The 16,758-nt window shown below is 37.0% G+C and overlaps 1 protein-coding gene across 6 annotated transcripts in view; it reads right to left on the bottom strand.

The window, feature by feature from the left end:
- Positions 1-16,758, bottom strand: part of unc-13 — a 4,182,017-nt gene that overhangs the window by 931,407 nt on the left and 3,233,852 nt on the right. For all 6 annotated transcript variants that reach the window (XM_067757836.1, XM_067757834.1, XM_067757838.1 and 3 more), the window contains one exon: positions 16,541-16,707. In XM_067757836.1, coding sequence (XP_067613937.1) covers positions 16,541-16,707 — 167 coding nt within the window. The remainder of the gene's footprint in view (positions 1-16,540; positions 16,708-16,758) is intronic.

Below are 16,758 nucleotides of genomic sequence, written 5' to 3'. Positions count from 1 at the left end.
TAGGGTACAATATTACCTGAGTATAAAACGGCAGAGATCGTTGGCGGCAGATGCGTGCTGGTTGGCTGTTGAAATCAAAGAGGCCGGTTGTATAGCAAGCTACAACCGTTGACCCGCAAAATCCTCCGTTTTGGAGGGGAAAGGCACCCACACATCAACCCCGACATGCATATGCATGAGTGCTGACAAAAAGCACACATACACGTGCATGTACATGCATGCACATGCATGAGGGTGATGGTGTGGGTGGTTATAAATTAATTCGAGTATCGAGTATCCATTTGCAGAGTTGCATTGGGGGGGTCGCAATCAGATGCGGAAAAGTTAGGCATCCTGCCTAAACATCGGATGATAACCACGCCCATATATAACATTTTGGAAAACACAAAAATCCTGATTATTTAGTAAATGATACACGTAGAATGTGGAAATTTGACGTGTGGACTGATATTGAGACTCTTGATAAAAATCAAAAAAAAAAAATTTAAATGGGCGTGGCACCGCCCACTTGTGATAAAATCAATTTTACAAATATTATTAACCCATTAATTCCTGAGCATAGAAGAGCTGGAGCAATTTCAAAGTGATCATATAAATTGGCCAACGTTAGGCCTTAATGATATACATATTTTTATACTCAGTTGAGCAGAGCTCACAGAGTATATTAACCTTGATTGGATAACGGTTGGTTGTACACATATAAAGGAACCGAGATAGATATAGACTTCCATATATCAAAATAATCAGGATCGAAAAAAAATTTGATTGAGCCATGTCCGTCCGTCCGTCCGTCCGTTAACACGATAACTTGAGTAAATTTTGAGGTATCTTGATGAAATTTGGTACGTAGGTTCCTGAGCACTCATCTCAGATCACTATTTAAAATGAACGATATCGGACTATAACCACGCCCACTTTTTCGATATCGAAAATTTCGAAAAACCGAAAAAGTGCGATAATTCATTACAAAAGACCGATAAAGCGACGAAACTTGGTATATGAGTTGAACTTATGACGCAAAATAGAAAATTATTAAAATTTTGGACAATGGGCGTGGCACCGCCCACTTTTAAAAGAAGGTAATTTAAAAATTTGCAAGCTGTAATTTGGCAGTCGTTGAAGATATCATGATGAAATTTGGCAGGAACGTTACTCTTATTACTATATGTACGCTTAATAAAAATTAGCAAAATCGGAGAAGGACCACGCCCACTTTTAAAAAATTTTTTTTTAAAGTAAAATTTTAACAAAAAATTTAATATCTTTACAGTATATAAGTAAATTACGTCAAGATTCAACTCCAGTAATGATATGGTGCAACAAAATACAAAAATAAAAGAAAATTTAAAAATGGGCGTGGCTCCGCCCTTTTTCATTTAATTTGTCTAGGATACTTTTAACGCCATAAGTCGAACAAAAATTAACCAATCCTTTTGAAATTTGGTAGGGGCATATATTTTATGGCGCTAACTGTTTTCTGTGAAAATGGGCGAAATCGGTTGATGTCACGCCCAGTTTTTATACACAGTCCTCCGTCTGTCCTTCCGCATGGCCGTTAACACGATAACTTGAGCAAAAATCGATATATCTTTACTAAACTCAGTTCACGTACTTATCTGAACTCACTTTATCTTGGTATGAAAAATGAACGAAATCCGACTATGACCACGCCCACTTTTTCGATATCGAAAATTACGAAAAATGAAAAAAATGCCATAATTCTATACCAAATACGAAAAAAGGGATGAAATATGGTAAGGTAATTGGATTTTTTTATTGACGCGAAATATAACTTTAGAAAAAACTTTATAAAATGGTTGTGACACCTACCATATTAAGTAGAAGAAAATGAAAATGTTCTGCAGGACGAAATAAAAAGCCCTTAAAATCTTGGCAGGTATTACATACATAAATAAAGTAGCGGTATCCAACAGATGATGTTTTGGGTCACCCTGGTTCACATTTTGGTCGATATCTGGAAAACGCCTACACATATACAACTACCACCACTCCCTTTTAAAACTCTCATTAACACCTTTCATTTGATACCCATATCGTACAAACAAAGTCTAGAGTCACCCCTGGTCCAGAAAGGCCGACTCCCTCTTAAAATATTCATTAACTCCTTTCGTCTGATACCCATATTGCACAAACGAATTCTAGAGTCACCCCTGGCCCACCTTTATGGCGATATCTCGAAACGGCGTCCACCTATGGAACTAAGGATTACTCCCCTTTAAAATACTCATTAACACCTTTCATTTGATACCCATATCGTACAAACGCATTCTAGAGTCACACCTGGTCCATCTTTATGGCGATATGTCGAAAAGGCGTCCACCTATAGAACTAAGGCCCAGTCCCTCTTAAAATACTCATTAACTCCTTTCGTTTGATACCCATATTGCACAAACGAATTCTAGAGTCCTGGTCCACCTTTATGGCGATATCTCGAAAAGGGGTCCACCTATAGAACTAAGCCCCACGCCCTTTTAAAATAATCATTAACACCTTTCATTTGATACCCATATCATACAAACAAATTCTAAAGTCACCCCTGGTCCACCTTTATGGCGATATCTCGAAAAGGCGAACACCTATAAAACGAAGGCCCACTCCCTTTTAAAAATACTAATTAACACCTTTGATTTGATACCCATATCGTACAAACAAAGTCTAGAGTCACCCCTGGTCCACCTTTATTGCGATACCTCGAAAATGCGTCCACCTATAGAACTAAGGCCCACTCCCTCTTAAAATACTCATTAACTCCTTTCGTTTGATACCCATATTGCACAAACGAATTCTAGATTCACCCCTGGCCCACCTTTATGGCGATATCTCGAAACGGCGTCCACCTATAGAACTAAGGCCCACTCCCTTTTAAAATACTCATTAACACCTTTCGTTTGATACCCATATCGTACAAACGCATTCTAGAGTCAACCCTGATCCACCTTTATGGATATATCCCTAAATTGCGTCCACCTATAGAACTATGGCCCACTCCCTCATAAAATACTCTTTAATGCCTTTCATTTGATGCACATGTCATACAAACACATTCCAGGGTTTCCCTCGGTTCATTTTCCTACATGGTTATTTTCCCTTATGTTGTCACCATAGCTCTCAACTGAGTATGTAATCTTCGGTTACACCCGAACTTAACCTTCCTTACTTGTTAATTTTCAGTTCGTTTTATTTTTAAAAAATTTATTTCGTTTTATTGTGAAAATTCAAAAGCAGTAAATAAAATATGTTAATGTTGAAAGCAAATAAAATATGTTTTAATAATTTCGGAAAAATTTAAACAACGTGACATCAGGACGGAAAAGGCGACAGCTGTTTCGATTAAACCTTGTAAATATCTTCAAAGCCTTTTCTAGCGGGAGTGAGATTTGAACGCGCACATTTGCGATGGTTGAATTGTTAGAAACGCATTCAGCTACGTCTTGGGATAAAGTTTACAACAACTAAGGCATGACGTGGCTGAATGCGTTTGTAACACTTCAAACCGGGAGGAAAAGCTTTGAAGAGATTTACAAGGTATAATCGAAACAGCTGTCGCCTTGTCCGTCCTGATGTCCCGTTGTTAAAATTTTTCCCAAATTATTAATTAAAAATTATAAATTAAAAATTGCTTCAAATAAATGTTTTCATACATTTCAAATCAATGAGGTCAGTCCCCGCTTAATTCATAAAAATATGTTTTAATTGCGATATTTCTCAAAACATTTTGGATGTAGCCCGATTTCACATATATTGCATACATATTTGGTTTGACTTGTGCAAGATCGACAGCGTAAACGCTTTTCTGTAAAAACAGGTAGGTGAACCAAGCGAGGTTTTTTTGGGGCAGTGCTGTCAGCTTGTTTGCGTTTAAGCTTCCTTACAGGAGCTTCAATCAAAGTTTCGGCAACAAAAACTCGAAACTCTATCTGTTCCATAATATGAGCGTTTTCCAGTTTTTTCAACAGACAGTGTATTTTCCAGGCATTGACCATGGCTGAACCTAGTGCATTTGTTATAAGTGGCCAATACCATTTTTTACCACGGACGCGAATTCTGTAATTACTCATTGCGTTGTCGAAAAGGTCCACACCACCCGTGTTTCTATTATACTCATGTATGGGAAATGGGATCGATAGTGCCATGTTTTTTCGCCTTTCTATCATATCGATTTACTTTATTAGTAGCGCTGTTCTCCAAATGATTGGAAAGAATAGTCACCACAGAATTATCATTCCATCGTACCACACTAATTTTATTATTTTTATTTAATGTATGGTCACTGGATCCGCGAGAAATTTTCTTGAAATTTTTAATATCCGTAAGTTCTGTACCACCAGCGCGATTTTCACGCACACTAACCCATTGTAATTAATTGAAACATAAGCTTAAAAGATGTGAACAAGTTTTCAAAGAAAATGCGGTGTTGCTTTCGCTTACATGTCACCATTTTCAAGAAGTTGTAAGACAATGGACTGGCCAGGACCTAAGTTTGTGTCTCTGATAAATGAAGCCCCGCAATAGGTATAAAAGCACACAGGTATCCCTCTGAGGAACATATACAAAAGTATTTGTATCCAAATCGAATTGGTTTGGATTTCAAAAACATTTCACATGAATGCCTGCCGAATTATGCTATCATTTGTTCATCTAAGCTCGTAAGGGTTTAGTGTTTCTAAAATTCAGACGGTTACATATTGCACCACCACCGTCGTGGTGTGATGGTAGCGTGCTTCGCCTACCACACCAAAGATCCTGGGTTCACACCCCTGGCAAAGCAACATCAAAATTTTAGGAACAAGTTATTTCAATTAGAAGAAAAGTTGTCTAAGCGAGGTCGCCTCTCGGCAGTGTTTAGCAAGCACTCCGAGTGTATTTCTGCCATGAAAAGCTCGCAGTGAAAACTCATCAGCCTTGCAGATGCCGCTCGGAGTAGGCATAAAACAGGTAGGTCCCGTCCAGCCAATTTTTAGTAAAAAATTAAAAAAGGAGCACGACGCAAATTAGAAGAGAAGCTCCCCCCAAATCCTCGTCCACATCTTATGTGTCACTAACTGCATCTCAGGCGGCAGCAATATCATATGAACCGAATCCGCGTTTTTTATATTATTTACGAGTTTATCCTCCTCGTCCGATTCATTAACTATATTTTCTATATCTCTTTTAGATAAATATTTTTTAGAAAACATTTTGCAAAGAAAGAACGTCACATTTTTTGTTAACAGAAAATATAAATAAATAATATAAGTTGCTCACAGGGCTGAGTGCTGCCGGTTGAAAAAATGCATAGCGTTAAGTCCTAACGTTGCATTTGCGCAACGTAAACTTTTAATTTGATATATTTGCTATATGCTGCAATATAAAATTTTGCAAAATAAATGTTCAGGTAATTTGCTTAGACAAACTACTGTTAACAAGGAGATTTTTTTACTTTTAAATTGAAAACATTTTTTAATAATTTTACAAAAAACACCCAAAAAATTGCGGGAGTTCAAACGAAAATAAATGTGTATAAATCTTTACTAGATTCAAATATAAGTAAAACGCATTTTTAATTAGTTCACTTTTATTAAATTTTAGTTGTTTTTTCGTTACATTTTCATAAAATCTGTGTAATATATGCGAAGCCGAAAACGTTGCGCAGACGCAACGTGCCGGGCTTAATGTGTTAACCATAAATCAAAAATCTTTAAACCTATCGTAACAAAATTCGGCAGAGAGGTTGCCTTTACTATAAGGAATGCTTTGAAGAAAAATTTACGAAATCGGATAAGGACCACGCCCCCTTGTATACAAAAGATTTTTAAAAAGTTCGTGGACGAATAAAATAAGCTATATCTTTACAAAAAAGAGCTTTATATCAATGGTATTTCATTTCCCAAGTGGATTTATAACAATAACTAGGAAAAACTTCAAATTTTAAAAAATTGGAGTGGCACCGCCCCTTTTATGGCTAAGCAATTTTCTACGTTTCGGGAGCCATAACTCGAAGAAAAATTCACGGATCGTAATAAAATTGGGTACACAAAATTGCCCTATAGTAGAAAATATTTCTAGTAAAAATGGACGGGATCGGTTAAAGACCACGCCAACTTAGATATAAAACAAATTTTAAAGGGTGGTGCCACGTGTTATGTAGAAAAGTAATTTATATGAAATGAAATGTTCGGTTACACCCGAACTTAGACACCTATACTTGTGTTTTTTTTTTTTGCTATATCATTTGTTTTTTTAACTTTTTTTCTCAAGCTGATACTAATTTTATACTCTTCATCTTTGGAACGTTGTGATGTGATATATTTAAAAATTTTTTGGGATTGAAAATAAATAAGGTGAGTAATTCGAAAATCGGCAAAAATTAACGATTTTCCATGGAATGCTCGTACTATAGACTTTCTCATTGCACTTCTGATGCAGATTTTTATTCGACACACGCAAGAATGACAATATCTAAAGAAATTTTTTCCTCAATTTATTATTAAAATGTAGGGCTTCTTTTGATTTTTAGAGAACTTTTATTGTTTTGAGAAGAATTTCCTTGCCGAAAAATCATTACCCTTTTAGAAAAAAAAATTTATTTGAGTTTAGAATTGATCTATGTGTCACATATTTGCAGAGCTTCGTTGGTTTTTTTTTGGGGGGGCGGGGGGGGGGCGACTCTCCCCAGTTCACCTCGCAAATCTGCCATTTGATGTGACTTTAAGAGCCCCCTCGAAGTGCAGAAAGGGAATCAGATAGTATGATCGTCCTGTAATTGATTACGCTATACTACTACGGCCGTATGGTCTGCGCTCAAGCTGCACCGAGGCACTAAGTCTCGTTGCAGTGGTAAACGATATGTTCTTTGCTACCAGTTCTACAGATGGAATGTGTAGAATTGCATACAGTGCAGCCGTCGGGTTGTTTTAGGTCTCCCGTAATGCTAAGCAATGGTAGCCTGCATACCTCCTTAAATTTTTTGAGGTAGGCTCTTTTTTGTGTGTCTGTCTACCAAACAAGCACTCCATAGTACAAGATAGAATTTACAATCGCTGTGATTACCCAATGACAGAGAGAGGACGATAAATCCCACGTTCACCCCAGCATTTGTTTACATACATAAAGTGCCGTCGAGGCCTTCTTCACTCTCTCCCCCACGTTTAGCTTCCATGGGAGCTTACAGTATAGGATGGTTTCTAGATATTTTGTGCAAGGTTTCTCCTGTAGGGTCACCCGCCCTAAATTAGGCCTGGTCCAATTTGGGATCTTGTACCTCTTTGTAAACAAGACCATATCCGTATTCTCCGCGTTGGATGCCAACCCGACATTACAAGCCTAGGCTTGAATATCCCGAAGCGCCCGATCCTTAAAAGAGCTAATTGTTGGAAGGCACTTTCCACGTTTGACAATTGCAGCGTCTTCTACGTAAGCCGTAAGTTTTAAGGGTCCCTCATCTTATGGCGAGAGCATTTCGTTGATTACCAGCGTCCACAGCAGAGGAGATAACATCCCACCCTGCTTCGTGCCCCTGTCCATTGATTTCGTGGCCTCATACAAACCAAAATCTTCCTGCAATTGGCAGCCGATCCATCTGGTTATGTCTGGATGTACTTTAATGTAGTTAAGACCATCGATGATCGCCTGTCTAAGAAGAAGAAGCATACTCCTTATATTCTAGTACTTTCTCTATATTTATTACCACCCTATGCAGTGCAATGCATATCGACTTGCCTTTGGTGATGTACGCATGTTGTCAGGGCCGGATTAATAAATTCTTCTAAAATTTTCTTACAAATATAAGATTCTAGAGAGTGAAAAAATATATAATCAAAACTGAAAATAATTTTTACTCATATAAATAAAACTCAATTGACCGCATTCAGAAGGCGACGACCGACGAACTAGACAAGGTTCCTAAAAAGGACATTTCCGACTCATTTGACAAATTGTATTAGCGTGCAGAGAAGTATATCAAAGTGAAAGGAGAGTATATTGAATAATAAAATATAATTATCTCAAAATGTACACTGGTTGTTTTTATTCTGAAAAATTTCGGTTATTTTTGGAACAGAGGGTGTAGAAGCCTTCAACTCTATTTATACTGCTATGCGTTCAGTGAGTAAGTCATTGCAAAGTCAAAAAGCAAATCTGAAAACGTGTGCTTTTTTGTACGGATCGTTAGAAGAGAGTTTAGTTTCATTGCGTGAAAAGTTCAATGATTTCAAGGAAATAACAAAACAATTATTACCTGGTGTAGGCTATACAGAAATCGTAAAACGTACACGTCGTACTCGTCGTAGAAAAAAAGAAACAACCTAATGATGGAAATGCTCCAGAAGTAGAATTTTCGCCTCGCGATGATTTTAGGACAAAATGTTTCCTCGAAATCATCGACAATCTTCACAGTGAAAGTATATGGAAGTTTCAGAGAGATTTACATTGCTCATCAACTTTTCTCTAAGTGATGGAAACCTCCACGAGGCTATAAGTAACTTAGTTACTTTTTATTCTATAGATTTGGACGAATTTTTCATTGAAATGAAACAATTCCAAAGTTACGTGAACTCCAGATACACTGATGCACAAAAAACTCATAGTCATTTGTATAGGTTTATAATCGAAGATCAATTAGCCGATGTATTTCTTAACACAGAAATAGCTCTTCGGATTTTTTTAACATTAATGATCACAAATTATTCTGCCGAACGATCCTTCTCGCAATTAAAAAGAATCAAAGCTGCTACAACGTGACAAGAGCGACTCGAGATGTTAGGTATACTTTGCATTGAACCAGATTTATTGAACAAAATCGATATTGATGATATAATTGATGAATTTGCCGAAGACAAATGTAATAAAATTAAACAAAAAAAATTTTTTTCAAAAATAAGCTTTTATTATTGGTTAATGAAATTAACTAAAAAGTAAAAAAATAAATTGACTGTAAAGAAATATAACGCTTTATAAGTTCATTGTAACCTTTAACGATAATTAGGCTTCTTCGTCTGCGACAAAAAAATTCCATATTGTACCTAATTATATATTTTTAATATTAAAACTTTACACCTAAATTATTAAATCTTACAGTCTCTGCTCTGCGGGGTAAATCTGTAAAACAAAATCAAGTGCGCAGAAAAGTATGCAACATTGAGAGATAACAGCCCAAGTTCTACGTTCGTTGTATACACAAACAAAGCGAAGTTACCTCGTTCTTGAGCGGCTGTAGGTTATTCACCATCCCTCTAAACAAAGGACTTAGGCTTTTATTTCCTTGTGAACACAAAACTTTACCGGTAACTCTGTTATCGAATAATTTGTCCAATTCCCGCAAAGTATTATTGCAGTGTCAGCTCAATCGGACACCGGGAAGTGTATCAAATTTAACTTGCAAGATTTGATTACAGGCAACAGCCAAGTGAAAGTAAATAAAAGCTCATAAAAAACGACATGTTTAAAATGTAGATAGTAATTTTATTGATATTGTTACATTGTGACAATAAAATTGTTATGAATGATATAAGTTTGTAATTTTTAATCGAAAAAAGAAGGGAACGGACGTGAAAAAAGGGCCCACAAATTGATGGTTGCCTAGGGCCCCGTTGACGGTTAACCCGGCCCTGCATGTTGTGTTATGGAGGGCAGTTTTCCATCCACGTTAGACTTTATGTACACAACTATCAGCATCCCAAAGTTTTTGAGCAGCAATGATTTTGAGATAATTGGCCTGCAGTCTTTGGGATACATGTGACCGATCTTCTCCGCCTTTGGTAGGAAAGCTACAGGAGCAGTTCTCCACGAGTGCGATACATGATCAGACTTATGCATCCATCGAATATTATCTTAAGCCATTCCACGACCACTCTACTTGAAATTTGTAGCATGGCCGGGAATATAACATCTGGACCTAGCGATTTAATTTTAGAGAAAGACTTCACCGGCCATTCGATTTGGTAGTGGTCACCAAGCCCGGCACTTTTGATAGAAGTGTGAGTGCTCTCTGCTGTCTTGGTTAGGAAATCATTAGACTCCTCCAGCTCCTCCACATTGGAAACCTATTTGGGTTGTCCCAGTTTTGTTTCTACATATTTTTTGAATTTCGTCCAGTAAGTTGACTTAGGGTTCTCCCTTCTTTTTTTATACTCAGCGTGCTTTGCACACAGAGTATATTAACTTTGATTGGATAACGGTTGGTTGTACAGGTATAAAGGAATCCAGATAGATATAGACTTACATATATCAAAATCATCAGAATCGAAAAAAAATTTGATTGAGCCATGTCCGTCTGTCCGTCCGTCTGTCCGTCTGTCCGTTAACACGATAACTTGAGTAAATATTGAGATACCTTCACCAAATTTGGTACACGAGCTTATCTGGACCCAGAACATATTGGTATTGAAAATGAACTCGGATGATAACCACGCCCATTTTTTATATATATAACATTTTGGAAAACACAAAAAACCTGTTTATTTAGTAAATCATACACCTATAATGTTGAAATTTGACGTGTGGACTGATATTGAGACTCTTGATAAAAGTTTTTAAAATGGGCGTGGCACCGCCCACTTGTGATAAAATCAATTTTACAAATATTATTAATCAGAAATCAAAAATCGTTAAACCTATCGTAACAAATTCGGCAGAGAGGTTGCCTTTACTATAAGAAATGCTTTGAAGAAAAATTTACGAAATCGGTTAAGGACCACGCCCACTTTGATATAAAAGATTTTTAAAAGGGTTGTGGACGAATAAAAAAAGCTATATCTCTGCAAAAATAGCTTTATATCAATGGTATTTCATTTCCCAAGTGGATTTATAACAATAAATAGCAAAAACTTCAAATTTAAAAAAACGGGCGTGGCACCGCCCCTTTTATGGCTAAGCAGTTTTCTATGTTTCGAGAGCCATAAGTCGAAGAAAAAGCTGGTACACAGACTTCCCCTATAGTAGGAAGTATTTCTAGAAAAAATGGTTGAGGTCGGTTAAAGACCACGGCCACTTTTATATAAAAGTTTTTAAAAGGCGTAAATAATAAGCTATATCTTAGCGAAAAAGAGCTTTGGATCAATAGAATTTTACTTTTTAAATTGAGTTATAACATTAAATTGGAAAAAACTAAAATTTTTGAAAATGGGTGTGGCACCGCCCCTTTTATGACTAATCTATTTTCTATGTTTCAGGAGCCATAACTCGAAGAAAAATTAACGGATCGGAATAAAATTGGGTACACAAATTTTCCCTGTAGTAGAAAATATTTCTATTAAAAATGGACGTGGTCGGTTAAAACCCACGGCAACTTAGAGATAAAACAAGTTTAAAAGGGTAGTAGACTAGAATAATAAGTAATAAGCTATTACTTAGCAAAAAATTGTTTTGAATCAATGATATTTCGCTTATCAAGTTTTATTGTAAAAGGAAATGGGGAGACATTTTTTTTTTAAACGGGCGGTGCTACGTGTTATATAGAAAAGTAATTTATCTGAAATGAAATGTGCAATTGACGCTCACGCTGAGTATATAATGTTTGGCTACACCCGAACTTAGACACCTTTACTTGTTATACTCAGTTGAGCAGAGCTCACAGAGTATAATAACTTTGATTGTATAACGGTTGGGTGTACAGCAATGAGGGAATCGAGATAGATATAGACTTCCATATATCAAAATCATCAGTACCGAAAAACAAGTAAAGAAGGTTAAGTTCGGGTGTAACCGAACATCAAAAAAAAAAAAAACCTGCTACTGAGTATTTTAAAAGGGAGTGATCCTTAGTTCCATAGGTGGACGCCGTTTCGAGATATTTACATAAAGGTGGACCAGGGGTGACCCTAGAATTTGTTTGTACAATATGGGTATCAAACGAAAGGTGTTAATGAGTATTTTAAAAGGGAGTGGACCTTAGTTCTATAGGTGGACGCCGCTTCGAAATATCGCCATAAAAGTGGACCAGAGGTGACTCTAGAATGTGTTTGTACGATATGGGTATCAAATTAAAGGTATTAATGAGGGGTTTAAAAGGGAGTGGTGGTAGTTGTATAGGTAGTCGCCTTTTCGAGATATCGCCATAAAGGTGGACCTGGGGTGAATCTAGAATACGTTTGTACAATATGGGTATCAAACGAAAGGTGTTAATGAGTATTTTAAAAGGGGGTGACCCTAGACTTTGTTTGTACGATATGAGTATCAAATGAAAGGTGTTAATGAGTATTTTTAAAACGGAGTGGGCCCTCGTTCTATAGGTGGTCCCCTTTCCGAGATATCGCCATAAAGGTGAACCAGGGGTGACTCTAGAATATGTTTGTACCATATGGGTATCAAATGAAAGGTGTTAATGGGTATTTTAAAAGGGCGTGGGGCTTAATTCTATAGGTGGACGCCTTTTCGAGATATCGCCATAAAGGTGGACCAGGGGTGACTCTAGAATGTGTTTGTATGATATTGGTATCAAATTAAAGGTATTAATGAGAGCTTTAAATGGGAGTGGTGGTAGTTGTATATGTGAAGGCGTTTGCCAGATATCGACCAAAATGTGGACAAGGGTGACCCAGAACATCATCTGTTGGATACCGCTAATTTATTTATATATGTAATACCTGCCAAGATTTCAAGGGTTTTTTATTTCGCCCTGCAGAACTTTTTCATTTTCTTCTACTTAATATGGTAGGTGTCACAACCATTTTACAAAAAGTGTATCTAAAGTTATATTTCGCGTCAATAAACCAATCCAATTACCATGTTTCATCCCTTTTTTCGTATTTGGTATAGAATTATGGCATTTTTTTAATTTTTCGTTATTTTCTATATCGAAAAAGTGGGCGTGTTCATAGTCGGATTTCGTTCATTTTTTATACCAAGATAAAGTGCGTTCAGATAAGTACGTGAACTAAGTTCAGTAAAGATATGTCGATGTTTGCTCTAGTTATCGTGTTAACGGCCATGCGGAATGACAGACGGACGACTGTGTATAAAAACTGGACGTGGCTTCAACCGATTTCACCCATTTTCACAGAAAACAGTTAACGTCATAAAATCTATGCCCCTATCATAAGTTCAACTCACCTACCAAATTTCATCGCTTTATCTGTATTTGGTAATGAATTATTGCACTTTTTCGGTTTTTCGAAATATTCGATATCGAAAAAGTGGGCGTGGTTATAGTCCGATATCGTTCATTTTAAATAGCAATCTGAGATGAGTACTCAGGAACCTACTTACCAAATTTCATCAAGATACCTCAAAATTTACTCAAGTTATCCTGTTAACGGACGGACGGACGGACGGACATGGTTCAATCAATTTTTTTTTCGATCCTGATGATTTTGATATATGAAAGTCTATATCTATCTCGATTCCTTTATACCTGTACAACCAACCGTTATCCAATCGAAGTTAATATACTCTGTGAGCTCTGCTCAACTGAGTATAAAAAATGTGATTGAGCCATGTCTGTCCGTCCGTCCGTCCGCTAACACGATAACTTGAGTAAATTTTGAGGTATCTTGATGAAATTTGGTGTGCAGGTTCCTGGGCACTTATCTCAGATCGCTATTTCAAATGAACGTAATCGGACTATAACCACGCCCACTTTTTCGATATCGAAAATTTCGAAAAACACAAAAAGTGCGATAATTCATTACCAAAGACGGATAAGGCGACGAAACTTGGTAGGGGAGTTGAACTTATGACGCAGAATAGAAAATTAGTAAAATTTTGGTCAATGGGGGTGGCACCGCCCACTTTTAAAAGAAGGTAATTTAAAAGTTTTGCAAGCTGTAATTTGGCAGTCGTCGATATGATGATGCAATTTGGCAGGAACGTTACTCCTATTACTATATGTATGCTTAAAAAAAAATGAGCAAAATCGGAGAACGATCACGCCCACTTTAAAAAAATTTTTTTAAATCAAATTTTAACAAAAAATTTAATATCTTTACAGTATATAAGTAAATTATGTCAACATTCAACTCCAGTAATGATATGGTGCAACAAAACACAAAAATAAAAGAAAATTTCAAAATGGGCTTGCCTCCGCCCTTTTTCATTTAATTTGTCTAGGATACTTTTAATGTCATAAGTCGAACAAACATTTACCAATCCTTGTGAAATTTGGTAGGGGCTTAGGCTCTAGGGCGATAACTGTTTTCTGTGAAAAAGGGCGGAATCGGTTGAAGCCACGCCCAGTTTTTATACACAGTCGACCGTCTGTCCTTCCGCTCGGCCGTTAACACGATAATTTGAGCAAAAATCGATATATCCTTACTAAACTCAGTTTACATACTTATCTGAACTTATTTTGTATTGGTATAAAAAATTGCCGAAATCCGATTATGACCACGTCCATTTTCTCTATTTCGAAAATTACGAAAAATTGAAAAAATGCCATAATTCTATACCAAATACGAAAAAAGGGATGAAAAACGGTAATTGGATTGGTTTGCTGACGCAAAATATAACTTTAGAAAAAAACTTTGTAAAATGGGTGTGACACTTACCATATTAAGTAGAAGGAAATGAAAAAGTTCTGCAGGGCGAAATCAAAAGCCTTTGGAATACTGACAGGAATATTGTTCGTGGTTTTACATTTGTAAATAAATTAGCGGTACCCGACAGATAATGTTCTGGGTCACCCTGGTCCCCATTTTGGTCGATATCTCGATAACGCCTTCACATATACAACTATCACCACTCCCTTTTAAAACCCTCAGTACTAATTAATTTGATACCCATATCGTACAAACACATTATAGAGTAACCCCTGGTCCACCTTTATGGCGATATCTGGAAAAGGCGTCCACCTATAGAACTAGGGCCTACTCCCTTTTAAAATACTCATTATAACCCTTCGTTTGATACCCATATTGTACAAAGGCATTCTAGAGTCAAACCTGGTCCACCTTTATAACGATATCTCGAAAAGGCGTTCACCTATAGAACTAACGCCCACGCCCTTTTAAAATACTCATTAACACCTTTTATTCGATTCCCATATCGTACAAAAAAATTCTAGAGTCACCCCTGGTCCACCTTTATGGCGATATCTCGAAAAGGCGTCCACCTATAGAACTAAGAACCACTCCCTTTTAAAATACTCATTAACACCTTTCATTTGATATCCATATCGTACAAACAAATTCTAGAGTCACCCTTGGTCCACCTTTATGGCGATATCTCAAAAAGGGGTCCACATACAGAGCTAAGGCCCACTCCCTTTTAAAATACTCATTTACGCCTTTTATTTGATATCCATATCGTACAAACACATTCTAGAGTCACCCCCGGTCCACCTTTATGGCGATATCTCGAAAAGGGGTCCACCTACAGAGATAAGGCCCACTCCCTTTTAAAATACTCATTAGCACTTTTCATTTGATACCCATATCGTACAAAAATATTCTAGAGTCACCCCTGGTTCACCTTTATGGCGATATTTCGAAAAGGGTCCAACTACAGAGCTAAGGCCCACTCCCTTTTAAAATACTCATTAGCACCTTTCATTTGATACCCATATCGTACAAACACATTCTAGAGTCACCCCTGGTCCACCTTTTTGGCGATACCTCGAAAAGGGGTCCACCTACAGAGCTAAGGACGACTCCCTTTTAAAATACTCATTTACGCGTTTATTTGATATCCATATCGTACAAACACATTCTAGAGTCACCCCCGGTCCACCTTTATGGCGATATCTCGAAAAGGGGTCCACCTACAGAGCTAAGGCGAACTCCCTTTTAAAATACTCATTAGCACTTTTCATTTGATACCCATATCGTACAACCACATTCTAGAGTCACCCCTGGTTCACCTTTATGGCGATATCTCGAAAAGGGTCCACCTACAGAGCTAAGGCCCACTCCCTTTTAAAATACTCATTAACACCTTTCATTTGATACCCATAATGTACAAACACATTCTAGAGTCATTCCTGGTCCACCTTTATGGCGATATCTGGAAAAGGCGTCCACCTATAGAACTTAGGCCCACTCCCTTTTAAAATACTCATTAACACCATTCATTTCATACCCATGTCGTACAAACACATTCTACAGTCACCCCCGGTCCACCTTTATGGCGATATCTCGAAAACCCGTCCACCTATAGAACTATGGCCCACTCCATTTTAAAATACTCTTTAATACCTTCCATTTGATACCCATGTCATAGAAACACATTCCAGGTTTACCCTGGGTTCATTTTCCTACATGGTGATTTTTCCTTATTTTGTCTCCACAGCTCTCAGCTGAGTATGTAATGTTGTTACACCCGAACTTAGCCTTCCCTACTTGTTTTTATTTAATTTTATTTCCTGGATGCACTAGAGCTGAATTAAACGTATTCATTTCAGTTTTTCGATCATAATAAAATTACAATAAGTTAATAAGAGAAGTTATTGTGAATACGTCTCAAACTCATTAAATTTACGAATGTAAAAATAAACGTAAAATTCAATCGTCTATAAAATCCTACAGGGATTAGGTGACCTTTTAATAATAGACGGTCCAGCTGTTCAAAAACTTTTATATACATTTATATAGCTAATTGGATATTTTCTTACCTAACAGCAAATTGCGACGCCAAATCATCTAATGCTGAATTCAAATTTTGCTGCAACTCCTTTAAAATGTTTGCTGCGTCTTCCTCCAATTTATCGCCTCCCATAGACTCAAACATTTTCTCTAATTGTACTCTTAATTGTTGTATATTATTCATAAGGATACACGCCTGTGGAAATAAAAAGCCATAGGGTAGGATCATTAGGGTGTCTTCTTAATG

The sequence above is a fragment of the Eurosta solidaginis genome, chromosome X (assembly GCF_040869045.1).
Source record: "Eurosta solidaginis isolate ZX-2024a chromosome X, ASM4086904v1, whole genome shotgun sequence".
NCBI lineage: Eukaryota > Metazoa > Arthropoda > Insecta > Diptera > Tephritidae > Eurosta > Eurosta solidaginis.
This window is presented reverse-complemented; position numbering and strand designations above follow the sequence as displayed.